The sequence below is a fragment of the Microtus oregoni genome, unplaced genomic scaffold, assembly GCF_018167655.1.
Source record: "Microtus oregoni isolate MIOR12 unplaced genomic scaffold, Mior012 000103F_ref0000194, whole genome shotgun sequence".
In the NCBI taxonomy this organism is placed as follows: Eukaryota; Metazoa; Chordata; class Mammalia; order Rodentia; family Cricetidae; genus Microtus; species Microtus oregoni.
Window position 1 is genome coordinate 2,190,740 of NW_024544717.1, and position 15,150 is coordinate 2,205,889.

The following is a 15,150-nucleotide window of genomic DNA, read 5'->3' on the forward strand; positions in this document are numbered from 1 at the left end:
CTAATCGCTTCTATTAAAATGTTTAATTACGTATACTTCCAGTTCTACTCTACTAAAAGCCTCCTCACTGTCTAACTCCTGTGTTACTGCCGTCTGTCCTTCCGAGATCGTCTCAGTCTGTGTATCTGAGTGGAATCATCAGGCAATAGTCACTACTGTGCGTCTCTTTCCAACACCGTGTTAGTTGGCATTGGTATCTTAAAACTGGCAGTGAATAAAGTATTAGAGTAAAGAAATTATAAAATTGAATGAACTGGGACTTTACTTTTTTGTTTGTTTGTTATGAATTTTCAAGACAGGGTTTCTCAGTAGTTAAGGAGCCATTCCTGGAACTTCATTTGTAGACCAGGCTGGCCTTGAACTCACAGAGATCTGCCTGCCTCGGCTTCACAAGTGCTGGGGCGTACGCTACTACTGCCCTGTGGGACTTTACTTTTTTAGACTATTTTATTTTTTGTGTTAGTGTTTTGCCTGTATGTATTTGAAGGCATCACATGTGTGCCTGGTGCCCATGGAGGTCAGAAGGAGCCAAATGCCCCTACATCTGGAGTTACAGATGTTTGTGAGCCACCATGAGGGTGTTGGGAACCAAACCTAGGTCTTCTGCAAGAGCAACAAGTTCTCTTAACCATCTCTCCAGTCCCTGGGACTTTAATTTTTAGTAGGTGCATTGTTACACATCTACCAATCATCATATGATAGCTATTATTCTTGTTGCTATGGACTGAATTGGGCACCCCTGCCCTAGTTATATAGAAGCTCCAATCCCTAATGGGGCCTGTGAGGAGGTAAAAAAAAGATTAAATGAGCTCATATGTGGGGAGGGGCTAATCTAATAGGACTGGTGTCCTTCTAGGGAGAGATGGTGGGGGCTGGGATGATAGAAAGCCTAGTGGTTAAAAGGGCTTGATGCACAATCATGAGAACAAGAATTCAGATCCTGGTACCCACATATAATTATCCAGGCACTCCATCAACATCTGTAACCCCGGCTTTAAGGAGAGCAGAGACAGGAGAATTATTGGAGCTTGCTGCCTTCTAACGTAGCCTAGAAAATGTGAGCTCCAGCTTCAGGGAGAGACCCTGCCTCAAAAGGAATGGGTCAAAGGAGGATTAATAGATGAGGACAGTTAATACCTTCTGACCTCTACAGGCATACAGGCATGCGTCTCTCTCTCTCTCTCTCTCTCTCTCTCTCTCTCTCTCTCTCTCACACACACACACACACACACACACACACACACACACACACACCTTTTTCTATCATGTAAGGAAAAAAGCAGACCCAGAAGATTGCTATTTGTGAACTAGGAAAGAAGTCTTTACCAAGACCCAGGGTGTGCTGGTACCTGGGTGATCCAGGACTGTGAGAAAAGAGAGTTCTGTTATTTGGACCCCTCTGTTGTTTTCTGGACGCCAAGAGCAAACAAGGCAATCGCTGCTGTTAATGTTATGGCTAAAGTTCAAGGTTAGTGCACGAGAGGCTTCTCTTCCTGCTCTTTACTCTTTTTATGCCTCCACTCCCACCCTCCATTCTACCACCTCGTCTCTCACCTCAGATGAAAATATTTCACTCCAGTAGCACTTGGGAGGCAGAGGCAGACAGAGCTCTGTGAGTTCAAGGCTAGCCTGGACTACAGAGTGAGTTTCAGAGACTCACTGTGTAGAAAGACTGTCAAAAGAGAGAGAGAGAGAGTGAGAGAGAGAAAAGAAAGAAGGAAAGAAAGAGAAAAAGAAAGAAGAATCCTTAAACCCTTTACTCTCAACCCTTCCCCAAATGGGGGTATTCACAACACATGGCCTGCAGAGGTCCAAGACACCCTGTGCAAGGGCTCTGAGGTTGGAGCTTGTGGCTGGCACCTCTGTGCTCAGGGGCTGAACGCCAGTCTCAGGACTTCTTCCATTTTCTTTAAAATCATCCTTTATCATCCTTTGAAGGTGAGATTTCAAATTTCTCGCACCCCCCTTCTCCCCCCCCCCCCCCTTAGGCTCAGAAGTACACCAAAGAAAACACCGCTTAATCCAAGGACACAAAAATCTGCACCTCTGTTTTCTTCTGGGGTATTCTAGTGCTAATTAGGTCTTTAATCCTAGTTGGGCTTAATTTGCATCTGACTTGAGGTGGTCCCGACTTTCCCCTGCGACGGCCTTTCTAGCAAGTTTCCTCACAGCGGGTTAGTTTCCAGACTCTCCACTCTATCCCCTTGCTTGACAGAATTCTAGAAAACAAACAGAGCCGCCTGGGGTTCTGATAGGGTCCGTGTTGAAAATGTGGATCAGTTAAGGAGTAGGTCAGAGTTTTACAGGACAAAAGGATCTCTGTGAAGCTGGGAGAGGCACTGGCAAACAGCCTACCTGTTGGATGATAGTCCCAACGGGTTGTCTCATCCAGAGCTGTCTTGGCTCAAGCCACAGGACCCCGTGCCCCCAGGTACATGAGCAAAGAAGTGGAGGTCAGGGCAGGAACACCCAAGGGAGAGGAGTATCCATTTGCTCATCAGCCAGGGGTGAGAGGAAAGGAAGTGTGAACGTCAGCTCCCATCCAGGGCTCTGCCATGGAGTGACTATGTGCATGTGTGTGTGTGTGTGTGTGTGTGTAGGTCCAAGAACAACTTGTGGACGTCAGTTCTCACCTTTCATCATGTGGGTCTTGAGAATTGAACTCAGGTCATCAGTCTTGGAGCAAGTGCCTTTACCCTCTGAGACAGCTCACTAGCCCAGAAAATCAATTCTGAGGCACAGGCCTTGGAGCAGGACAAAAGCTACAAAGGCTGGTAAGGTCTCCAAGGCTGCCACTAGGGATGCGTCTGAGCCCTCCAAGGCCTGACACAGGGGAGTTTGTTGAATGAGTGACGGTCAGGTTAAAGTCAATGATCATTTGCTGTCGTCAGACATAATGGGTGTTTAGGAATGCTACATCATGCACCGTTCTTCTAGGTTAGTCAAGCAGACCCGAGCAGGTTTCCACCTGATGATGAGAGCACTTTGCTCCTGGGCCAGCGAGGAAATATCCACATGGGCAAGGAGAGCTCTCCAGGCAACAGTGAATGTGCAAAGCTTAGCAAGGAGTCCCATATGGGGCAAGTCCCAGCCAGGGCATCTTTGTGCAGGACTGGCCAGCTTCGTCTGGGATGCCTGAGACGTCCGAGCCTTTGCTCACAAAGGCATAGCAGGTTGATAGGGAGACATTCACGCCTCTTTGTCGCTGGGGCTTTTGCAGCTCATCACTAGATAAGGCCACTGTCTGCATTTCTGGTGCGAGTCCTCACTACTTGCTTTGGACTCTTCTCTGCCAGGCTGTCTCCATCCTCATATACATTCCCTACTTTATCACCAGAGGGCGTGCATTTCCAGGGAGTAGTGCTGGATTAGGTCGCACTGTATCAGAGGAATCCCTGGGGACCTTGACTGGAGCCCCAGATACCAGGCAGAAGATGCTGGGCCATGTCAAGGTTCCTGGCCTCTTGGAGCTGACATTGTAAGGTGACCCACAGTATAAGAGGACACAGCACTCACCAGAAGGAAGCAACTAAAGCACAGAAGAGGAATCAACACACGGATGGTGTGAAGGGGCCATTTAGAGCGTGTACACCTTTGGAAGTGGTTGTGACATCTTAACTTTGCTTTGGGAGAGAGGGAGAGAGGTGATGTCAATGATTCAGGCAGAGGTGATTGGGTTGTAACTAGGGAGTGGCCATTCGAACAAGCAGGTAACTCTCATGCAGTATTTGCTGAAGATCAGGGTGTCTTAGTTAGGGCTTCTATTGCTATGTAGAGACACCATGATCATAGTAACTCTTGGGTTTTTTGTTTGTTTGTTTTGGTTTGGTTTTTTGAGACAGGGTTTCTCTGTGTAGCCCTGGTTGTCCTGGAACTCACTCCGTAGACCAGGCTGGCCTTGAACTCAGAGATCTCCCTGCCTCTGCCTCCCAAATGCTGGGATTAAAGGCGTGCACCACTACCACCTGACCACAGTAACTCTAGTAAAGGAAAACATTGAATTGGGGTGGTTGGCTTATAGTTCAGAGGTTTAGTCCATTATTATCAGGACAGGAAACAAGGCAGCATGCAGACAGACATGGTGCTTGAGAAGGAGCTGAGAATTCTCACATCTTGACCCATAGGTAACAGGAAGTGGTTTGAGATACTGGGCATGGCTTGAGCATATATGAGACTTCAAAGCCCACCTCCACAGTGACCCACTTCCTTCAACAAGGCCACACCTACTCGAACAAAGCCAAATCTCTTAATAGTGCCAGTACTCATGACTATTTATGGGTGCCATCACACAGGGTGTCACCTTTGCTGGCAGTATGAGCGAATGAGGGGGTGGGAAGTCAAGGACAATACTTAGGATTTGGTAATGGACCTCAGTTTCCTCATTTATAAAACAGATGGTGTGACTGGACCTCAGTTTCCCCATTCATAAAACAGATGGTGTGAACTGGAGGTGGGTTTGTTTTTTTTTTTTTTTTTTGGTTTTTCGAGACAGGGTTTCTCTGTAGCTTTGGTGCCTGTCCCAGAACTAGCTCTTGTAGACCAGGCTGGCCTCGAACTCCCAGAGATCCGCCTGCCTCTGCCTCCAGAGTACTGGGATTAAAGGCGTGCGCCACCACTGCCTGGCTGAACTGGAGTTTTAAGAGCACCAAGTGAGCTGATGCAGGTCAAAACTTGGCATATTTTGTGACCCTGGGAGACCTCAAGAGGTGTCCCAACATCTGGGGCTAGGGAGATTCATCTAGTTTTGTTTTTGCTGGTTCCCTAAGTCCTCTGAATCTCTCCCTGCTGCTATCTCCTTTAGGGAAGTATTTCCTGGTTCCCCCACCCCTACCAGTGGCAAACTGGATCCTAGAATACTTCCTCTTTGCCCTAACCTTGCTGGTCAGCATTGTCCCTGCTTCAGGAAGGAAGCCTATCATGGTTGCGACCCACCCTCTGTATCTCAACAACTCTGTCATCACCTTGTCTTCAAGTTCAAAGTTTCTGCACCAGAGGCTCCTGGCTCTCCCACTCCTCCACACACTTGCCTCATAGACAGATGTGGGTCGGGGTTGGGGAGGTTCCCAGGCAGGTCAGCCCCGGTAGGCACAGCTACTGTAGAGCTCCGTGCTTGTTGGAGCAAGGTCTGTTCTTTCTAGTTCCTCATGTGAACAGCTTACAGGGACCTGATAGGTGGTGAGCCTTTCAGTGTAGATCCAAGACTGTCCCAGACAACCAGGTGGTTGGCTAAAGAAAAGGGGGAATGACAGACTTTATTTACAAACTCTTTTTGTCTTTGAAACAGGGTCTCTCCTATGCAGCCCTGACTGTCCTGGAATTTGCTGTGCAGACTAGGTTGGCCTTAAATTTACAGAGATCCTCCTAAAACTGCCTAAGTGTTGAGATTAAAGGTGTGTCCCACCCTGTCCAATCTATTTACTAGACAACTCTTGCGTTGAGCCTAGGTTTTCTTTTAATCTTTGTGTGTGTGTGGATTCGTGTTCTTGTGTGTGCACAAGGGCCCCACACGCAGATTCGAGTCAGAAGATAACATTCAGTTGTCAGTTTTTGCCTTCCATCTTGTTTGAGACAGGGTTATCTTTGTTTTATTTCTTTTCATATGCCAGGCTAGCTTCAGGGGGTTCTCCAGCCTCCACCTCCCATCTTGCCTGGGGAACATTGGGATTATAGACTTTGCTTTATGTGGGCTCTGGGAATGCAAAATTAGATCCTTGTGCTTGCTCAGCAAGCGCTTTATCCTCTGAGCCATCTCTCCCGCTGACCTCTATGTGTTTTATGGTGGTAGGCAGCTGTAGGGTGTGGTATTTGCGGGGCGGGGGCAGTGAGAGAGAACAAGCGTATTATATACAAACCACTATGTTATTTAGACTTATAGTGAAGAATACAGCTATACTTGAAATAATTTGTCACGCTGAAAACCGGGGATAGGCAACTTTTAAACACTTGTATGACGCTGTGCTCACAGAAGTGCCTGCAGTTTCATGAAAGAATACCCTAACGGACTGTGGGACAAGAGGAAGTAGTGTCCGGGTTTAGGCTCCTCCTGACTCCCTAGCGTCGGGTTGGCAGTGGCCGTGGCGCGCCACAATTCATTCAAATTCCGCACAGAGTGCGCGCCACAGTCTCACAAGCAATGCTCTGACGTTGTAGGACACGAATCTTACTCGTGGTATCCACAGCTCGGCTCGCCTTATTCTACAAAGGCAGGGAGGGCGAGGCTGGAGGTTCGCCGGGTAGCTGCAGGGTCCCTGGGCTCGGGTCGTTGACACCCCTACTTCTGTCACGTCAGCGGCGCCGGCCAATCACCGACTGGAGCCAACCGGGCGCGGCGCACAACGAGCCAAGGCGTGAGGGCGAAGCAGGACTACGTCTCCCACAATGCTAAAGAGACGTAGGCTTGCAGCTTGCTAGAACCCCGCCCCCTTGATATTTAGACCAATCACAGCCGCAGAGCAGGCGGGTGTAAGGGACTACGGGTTGTGTAGTCCATGCGCAGTGGGACTGCAGCCCCCAGTGTTCCCCGCGCGTCAGGGAGGAGCAGTGCGGCGGCGCGGGCGGCCGTCGGGGCTGGGCGGCGGCGGCGGCAGCTAAGAGGGCCCGGCTTGTGGGAGCCAAGGTGGGAGCCGGCCTCGGCGCGCGGCCACCATGTCCGCGCCGTCGGAGGAGGAGGAGTACGCACATCTCGTGATGGAGGCACAGCCCGAGTGGCTGCGCGCCGAGGTGAAGCGGCTGTCCCACGAACTGGCCGAGACCACGCGTGAGAAGATCCAGGCGGCCGAGTATGGGCTGGCAGTGCTCGAGGAGAAGCACCAGCTCAAGCTGCAGTTCGAGGAGCTCGAGGTGGACTATGAGGCCATCCGCAGCGAGATGGAGCAGCTCAAAGAAGTAAGTGGCCGGCTGCGACCCCCGCCTGGGGCGCTAAGGTCACCCTGCCCAGCAGTGGGAGGTACCAGGGGTGGGGCAGGGAACCCAGAGTTGCGGCCCAGGGCAGTGGGGGGGGGGGGTGAATGAGCTCGGCCTCCTCCGGCTGTCAATGCCCGACTGAGGGGTCCAGACTCCCTGCAGCCCCACGCACCCGCTAGTTTTCTCTGCAGGCCTTGGTGGCCCTTTCGTTAACGTCTGACGTTCTGCCGTGGTCGTTGTGGCCTTGGGTGTGTCTGTGTAGGTGGGGGGCGTGCAGATGATGCGCTTACAGCTGAGGCTATCGATGCAAGGTTGACCCTCTGGGAAAGGCTGAGCCTGGGCCTGGGTCTGGTTGGCCACTGTTTGTCACCTTCAAGCAAATCACTTCCCCTCTACATTTCATCTATTTTCTTGACTGCCTGCGGCTGTGAAGGGACGGATACAGGGCTGAGTGAGTGAGTCGTGGCTCCTGGTTGCCTGTGGCCCTTGACAGGCTGGATTTCCAGGTATCCATCCCATCTGTGACTTAGCGCTGGCTCAGCTATTTTTCTCATCTCATTAATGATGCTCCCACCGCTGGGATACACGGCTTTCATCGACCACTTCCAGGCTTGCTCTCCCTCTTGGGTACTTCCTGGGACCGTGGTCTGTGCTCCTTCTGTAGGAAACATGCTTTGTGTCATCCCACTGTGGGGAGACAGATTAGACCCCCCCAAGCCGGCCAAGGGCTTGGGAAAGGGTGTCAGAGGGACCTGAGGAGGCTTTATTAAGGGATGATTTAAGTGTTAGTGTCTCCCATCCTCTTGACTTGTTCTGAAGACTGGAGAAATGCTTTTTGGGAGAAGGATGCACTTGAGTTTGGACCAACCATTCCCTGCTGCTTATGATGAGGCCATGGGCACAAGCTCTCCCTAAGCCTTAGCTTCCACCTCTGCAAAATAGAGGTGCAGTTTTCCCAACCCAGAAGTATTGCTCTTAGTATTCAGTATTAGGAAAGGACTGGCAGTATTAGGAAAGGTCAAGCAGGTAGCTTGTTGGTTTATCTGAACCGCTTCTTTCCCTATCAGACTCAGTTCTGGCCTTGAATATTGGTCACAGACTCGTCTCCTCTGGTACTTCTGCTCCCAGCCAGCCTTGGATAGCCCTGAACTCCAGAGCTACAGAGCTTCTCTTACTCTTCTGGGGAGTCTTTAAGATCTGGGTAGAGCAGGGCTGGGTGAGTACCGGAAGCGACTGCTGCTTTGGGTGGGCAGGAATTGGGTCCTCACACAGAACTTCGAATCCACTGTCTGTCAGAGAACTTCAGTAACTTTCCTAGTCCAGGCTCTACAGGCAGTGGACTGACAAGAATAATAGAACTGGCGCCCTTCCCTTGGGGTCGAGTGTGACAGATGAAGGATGGCACTGTGAAAACATGGAGTGGGTGTGCTCTCATCCCACATCTGGTCTTCTGTCTGGGGCTCCCCTCCCCCTTCGTGGACCTCCAGGCAGGTAGCAACTGTTAATTACAGTGCCACTCCCTTTGCGCAGATGCCTGGGTTGCCTTCCCACTTCTGGTGGAATGCCACTTCCTGGGAGCCCACTATCCTCTTCTGAATGAACAGCTTTCCTTCAGTAGTATTTGCTGTGAAAACAGGCTGTTGGGGGCCTATCCGGTCCCCACCTCGGTGACTTCCATCTGTCAGCTCCTTGCACAGTCGGTGAAGAACCGTGACATGCATACAGCTTTATTTGAGGGAAAGAAAGCCTTTAGGAGATGAGGAAGGGGGTGTGGTCTGTACTCTAGTGATCTTCAGGTATCTGTTTAGCGTGATGCCACCCCTTGGCTCATCCCCACCTGGGCTATATAGGCTTGGGCAGACTGCTCCTCTCCCTTTGGTAAGGTGGCATAAGGTTTCTTCCAGAAGTTCCTAGTAGAGTCTAGAAGAGTGCCTCAGCTTTAGAGGGCGTTAGCAAGAAGTTTGTGCCGATTTGCCTCCTGTCAACATTGTGTCTGTTCCTCACACCCATGCCAGAGCAGGCCCTTGTCAAACTCCTTAATTTTGGTCAGTATTGTATTTGAAGATACTAACTACTATTTAAAAAACAAACCAAGATTTAAGGAGCCGGGGTCTGGAGAGATGGCTCAGAGGTTAAGAGCACTGACTGCTCTTCCAGAGGTTCTGTGTTCAATTCCCAACAACCACATGGTGGCTTACAGCCATCTATAATGAGACCTGGCGCCCCCTTCTGGCTTGCAGGCACACATGGAAGGAATGCTATACACATAATATAATAAATAAATAAATATTTAAAAAAAAAAAGATTTAAGGAGCCGGGCGGTGGTGGTGCTTGCCTTTAATCCCAGCACTCCGGAGGCAGAGGCAGGTGGATCTCTGTGAGTTCGAGGCCAGCCTGGTCTACAAGAGCTAGTTCCAGGACAGGAACCAAAAAAGCTACGGAGAAACCCTGTCTCGAAAATCCAAAAAAAAAAAAAAAAAAAAAAAAAAAGATTTAAGGAGACAGTGGGGGAAGTTTTCTCCCATAGAGAGGTGAACCATTTTAATTGCTTGTTCCTCTAGCTGTGGTAGGTTTAGTTACTAACAAGTCATGCCATGGTTGAGTTGCTTGTACTCCTGCCTGCATTTAACGATGAAAGTCTTTGAGGTGAGGAAGCTGGCTGACCCTGGTGAAAGGATTTATGACCAGAGCTAAGGAGAGGCTTATGGTAGGTGAGCCGACTCAGTGTTGGCCCTGCTGTCTTTATTTTTGGGTGAGTGGTTAGGTCCTGCTGACAGCCATGGCCTGGGTGTTGACTGAGGCAGAAAGTAGAGTGGATGTTCCATGGTCCATTTTGCTGTTTGGTGTGTGTGTGTGTGTATGAATCAGTAAGCGTCACATCTGTCCCAAGTCATGTTGTGCCTTCTTTCCTTATTCATCATGGTAGGATAGAGAATTGTCCAGCCCCTGGTATTCATGGTCCTGAGAGGCCGTGAAACAGCCCGCTGTGTCCTTAGCTATAGCTGTGGGTATACAGGTATGTTGGAGTGGCAGCGAGGGTAGTCACTGTAGGTGAATGGGCTGAGTTCAGGTTCCCCATCTCTGTCATGAGAGCCCCAGAAGCAGTTTCTGCTCCACTGGGCTTGGCCCAAGAACAGGCCTGGACACACCCTCACTGCTGTCCCTTGTCACTTCTGGCGGTGCTAAGTTCTATGCATCATCATGCCCATGTGGGTGGAATCCAGCGCCAGGCTGGGCACAGTACCTGCACCCAGTAAATGCTTTGTCAGCCTAGCTCCACCTCATTCAGGCCCAAACTCCTCACTGTGGTACATGTAGGTTCTCCGTGTGTCTGTTTGTCTTTGCTCGAATGTCTCCCTTTGTCCTGTACGTCAAGCCTCACCAGTTTGTGGGACCACTCTGCTTCTTCTCCCTTCTTCTTGGAAGTCCCATTTTCCTCTCAAGCTTAGACACTTTCTGGCAGGTCCTTTAACTCTGGGCTTGCCCACTTGAGGCAGGAGTGACGAATGTGCACTTCAAGGTGTATAGATTGGTGCCCTACCAAAATGAGGCCCAGCCTCCTGGAGTGTTTGCTTCCAGAGCCGGGAAAGTCCTGATTGCATTTTAAATGAGTAAGGCGCTCCCCTGTTCCTTGACTTCCTCACACTGTCATTTTATCCATTTCTTGAGCAGACAGATATTAGGGGCAGGCACAGGAGCCACAAATGTGTTTTGTGGGGCCAGGTAGGGTGTCAGTAAATCTACTTTTTGTGTGAAGGCGATTGACTTAAGAGTCCTGCAAATCCTTGAGGCAGTTGAAGAGAGGCAACTACAGGCATCTAGACAGTGGCCTTGTGGTCCCGCTTCTTCTGGTGACTGCTGGGTGACCTCCCTTCTTCTGGGCCTGCCTTCCTTTTTTTTTTTTTTATAAATTTTTAAAAAATATTTATTTGTTTATTATGTATACAGTATTCTTCCTTCAGGCCTCATTACAGATGGTTGTGAGGCCTCATTACAGATGGTTGTGAGCCACCATGTGGTTGCCGGGAATTGAACTCAGGACCTTTGGAAGAGCAGGCAATGCTCTTAACCGCTGAACCATCTCTCCAGCCCCTTTTTTTTTATAAATTTTTAATTTTTTTAATGATTTATTTAACTTTATTTTATACACATTGGTGTGAAGGTGTCAGATCTCATGGAACTGCATTTTCAGACAGTTGTGAGCTGCCATGTGGGTGCTGGGAATTGAACCCGGGTCCTCTGGAAGAGCAGTCAGTGCTCTTAACCGCCGAGCCATCTCTCCAGCCCCTGGGCCTGCCTTTCTAACTCCAAATGTTGGGCAGGGGGTCATGAAGGAATTTGATAGGACTCTTCTACTTTTTTGTTTGTTTGTTTTTTCGAGACAGGGTTTCTCTGTAGCTTTGGAGCCTGCCCTGGAACTTGATCTGTAGACTAGGCGGGCCTTGAACTCACAGAGATCCGTCTGTCTTTGCCTCCCGAGTGCTGGGATTAAAGGTGTGTGCCACCACTGCCTGGCGGGCTCTTCTACTTTTAACAGTGTCTTTAACTGCCACATCAGACCCTGCCTGCTGTTCTTAGGGGCACGGGAATTAGATACCTGTACCTGGCAGAGAATCTGCCCCAGGCATGTGAATGGCTGCTCCAGGCCAGCCCTGCCAGCATGTGCAGGTGTGGCCTTGGCTACCTTCCACTGGGCACAGGGCTGGCACAGCTGTGATGGAGCAGGCCTGTCTTCAGAGATGCCAAGCATACTTTGAGGCTTAGCAGGTGGGGCCAAAGGGAGGCCCAGGCCCAGCGCTGGTAGCCTACATCTCTCAGAAGAGTCAGTAGGTCTCAGAGAAGCCTGAGCAAGAGAGGAGGCTAGTTGTTTGTGGTGCCTAGTCCTGTGATGCAGGAGGGGTGTTTTGTGACCCTGCCTGGGCTCTCAGGAACTGTATGGCCTTAAATAAGCCACTCCTTTTTCTAGGCCGTAGTGACTTAATGATGGTGCCTATCACTACAGTCTGGCGCACTAGGAACACTTGGATGGTTACTGTCTTTCCATTAGGTCTGAGCAGTCACCTCAGCAAGAGCTCTGGCTCAGGTTCATGTGGCATTCCTGTTGGGTCTACTTAGGGACCTAGGTCTTTATTTGACTGTTCTTGCCAATAGGGGCAGCACTCCCATTATTCAGTCCCCCCACCCCCACCCCCATATGTGGACTTGTTGACAGGCTGTTCTGCATGTAAAAAGAATGATTTCATTTCTTCTTGGCATTCTCTGCCTTGTTGTGATGGCAGCATGTGAGAGAGACTCATGGTCATGGAAGCTCAGATAGGTGAGGTTTGGGCTCCAGGCCCCTTCTGGTTTAGTGTTCAACAGAAGGTAGTGTGGCTCCTTTCCTTCCTCTCTAGACCAAGCCTGGAGGTGCACAGAGGTGGAGGCTCAGGGCCAGGGCTCCTCAACTTCTCTGAAGCCATGTGTCCCCTTGCTCAAGTGGACAGTGGCATTGAAGAGAGCAGGTGTGGAGGGCTACTTCACTATTTAGAAATCACTGGTTTAAAATTGTGTTTTAGGAGTTTCAGAATATAGAGCAGAGCAGCCATGGTCTGTTATAGAACCTGAGTGCTGAGGGAGCAGTGGCTGTTTCTCCTTGCTGGTTCCTCCTCCCATGAGTGCGTGACAGACACTGGTCTGGGGGCACCATGGTGCATGTGTCACAGTCTCCCTCCCTCCCTTCTTCCCTTCTTGCTGGGATTAAAGGTGTGTGCCACCATGCCAGGCTGCGGAGTTAGTTTTAAGCAAAACAAAAGTAAGGTGAAGGATGCAGTGGGCTGACTCATCCCTGCTCCTGCTGCACATGCAGTGTCTGGCTGTGCCCAGTCTCGCTTCTCTGCCTCAGTTCATCTTGCTCTGTTACTTCTGAAGCAGTGGCTCTGTTGAGAAAATAAGGAGTATTTTCCTACAGGGTTTTCACACCTGAAACCTAATAATTCCTAAATGTCTGTCTGAGCAGCACTTCATTTTTTTCTACCTTGGCTCAATTAAGATTTCTAGACTTATTTGTTCCAAAGTAGTTGGCATGTGGAGAAAAGATATGAGGATAATGGGAATTTTGCCTTTGCCTGTATGTAATTTCATTTGTGAAAAAACACTGAAGGAGTTAGAGATATAGCTAAGTTGGTAGAGTGCTTGGCTAGCATGCCTGAGTCCCTGGGTTTGATCCTCAGTGCCAGATAAACAGGGTGTGAGATGGTGCATACCTGTAGTCCCAGCTTTTGTGAAGTGGAGGCCTGAAGATCAAAAGATCAAAGTTATCTCCAGACGCAAGGTCAGGGCCAGACCTGTCTGAAATAACACTAGTGAACACAGAGCTCTGGGCACCTGTGAGACCTAAGCCATATGAGAACACACTTGCACATGTGATTGGACACTTCCTGGCTCTCACCACCTGCCAGAGGCTCCAGAGCTGCCAGCCTATGATGTCACATCACACCAGCCCTCACACCTTGTTAAAACCAGTGTCCTGTGTCCGAGTTTCTGTGTGGTAACCATTGGCTCTGTCAAACTGTGTGCTGCCTTTTTATCATTAATTAAAAAATAAATCACCGACTAGGCTCTGGTGGCGCACGCCTTTAATCCCAGCACTCAGGAGGTGGAGGCAGGCTGATCTCTGAATTCAAGGCCAGCCTGGTCTACAGAGTGAGTTCCAGGACAGCCAGGGCTACACAGAGAAACCCTCTCAAATAACAAAAACAAAAACAAATTTACTTTAGGACCATTCTAGATTTATAGAAAAATTGCAGGTAGTACAGAAAGTTTTGGTCCCTCTCATTCATGTAGTACATTGTGATACGTTTGTTAAAGTTGATGAACCAATCTCAGCTGCTGTAAAGCCTGCGCTGCAGCTAGGCTGTCTTTCTTTTACCTGGTGTCCTACTTCTAACCCAGGGTCTCATCTGGGATATCAGATTACATTTGGTCACCGTTTAGTCTCAGGCTACTTGAAGGTGTGACAGTTTGTCAGACTTTCCTTAATTTTGATGACTTTGACAGCTTTAAGGAAGATTGGTCAGGTGTTTTGTAGAAAGTCACTGGTGACATTTGTTATCTGACTTTTTTTTTGAGTAGGTTTGAATTACGGGTTCATAGGAGAACAGTCTCGTCAGCATGTCATGTCTGCTTCTTCATGGCTGTTGTTGACGGTAATCACCTGGTGGAGACTCGGGTGGGCAGGGAGTGAAGTTCAAGGGACTGTTTTTCAATATGGTGAAATGATTCTGTATGACACTGGATGGGTATAAAAATGATTTTATGCACTTGTCAAAACCAGGTAATGTGGACCAAAAAACCACAAACAAACCAACGTGAGATTTTGAGGCAGTGAATCATGTATTACTCCTGATAGATTTCTCTGCATTAAAGTTGCTCCTGTCCCTCTTTTCCAGTGTTCTTTGGAAGTCAGCAGAATGTTTGGGTAGTTTTACATAGACTTCTCCTTTGCTCTCACTCTTTTATTATTTTGTGTGTATAAGATATGTTGGCCTTTTACTTTATTCTCTGGATTGTGATAACACTTAATTTGACTGATAAAAATTTCTTTAGCTTTTCCTCCTATGATCCTGACATACTCTATTGTGACTTATTTTTTTTGTTATTAAGCATTTTGTGTGTGTACTGGGGAAGTTAGTATGCAGGTGCACATATGTGTAAAGGCCAGAGGTCATGTTGGATGTTTTCTTCAGTTGCTCCCCACCATAGTTTTTGGAACAGGATTTTTCTCTCCTGACTGACTAGCAGGGCCCTCCCCACCATCCTCCTGTCTCTGCCTCCCTAGTGCTGGTGCCTTTTATACAGGTGCCTTTGCTTTGACCTCACTGGAGCAGCAGGAACCTTACCGACTGAGCCAGCTCTCTAGCCCCTTGTAAAGTTATGTGTAGTCCTGGAACCAGCATTTCTCCCACAGATCTCTAGTTGCTTTAAATGAGAGAGGTACTAGAAACAAAGATCTAACTGCTCACTGTATGGCTAGTGCAGAGCAAGCAGTGTGTCTCCTAAGTCATGTACACACGTCTGCAGTGTGAGCTCATACGACTGCAGCCAGCTTCATCTGTCAGCACGTGGGTCATTCTCTCACCACCTGCTTATCTGACCTCCTACTCCAGCAGTGAGACACCTGGCACCCACCATCTGTCACACTGTATACTGATCCTAGTTCACTGTGTCCAGATGGTTCATTTGTGCCCCACTAGGCTACTTCATCAACTT

General features: G+C 49.1%; 1 protein-coding gene across 2 annotated transcripts in view; it reads left to right on the top strand.

Moving 5' to 3' along the window:
* The first annotated feature begins 6,541 nt into the window (after positions 1 to 6,541).
* The window catches only part of LOC121443243 (protein bicaudal D homolog 2), a 48,170-nt gene continuing 39,561 nt past the window's right edge, over positions 6,542 to 15,150 (top strand). For both annotated transcript variants that reach the window (XM_041644924.1, XM_041644925.1), the window contains exon 1: positions 6,542 to 6,885. In XM_041644924.1, the coding sequence (XP_041500858.1) occupies positions 6,646 to 6,885 (240 nt within the window). In that variant the 5' untranslated portion in view covers positions 6,542 to 6,645. The remainder of the gene's footprint in view (positions 6,886 to 15,150) is intronic.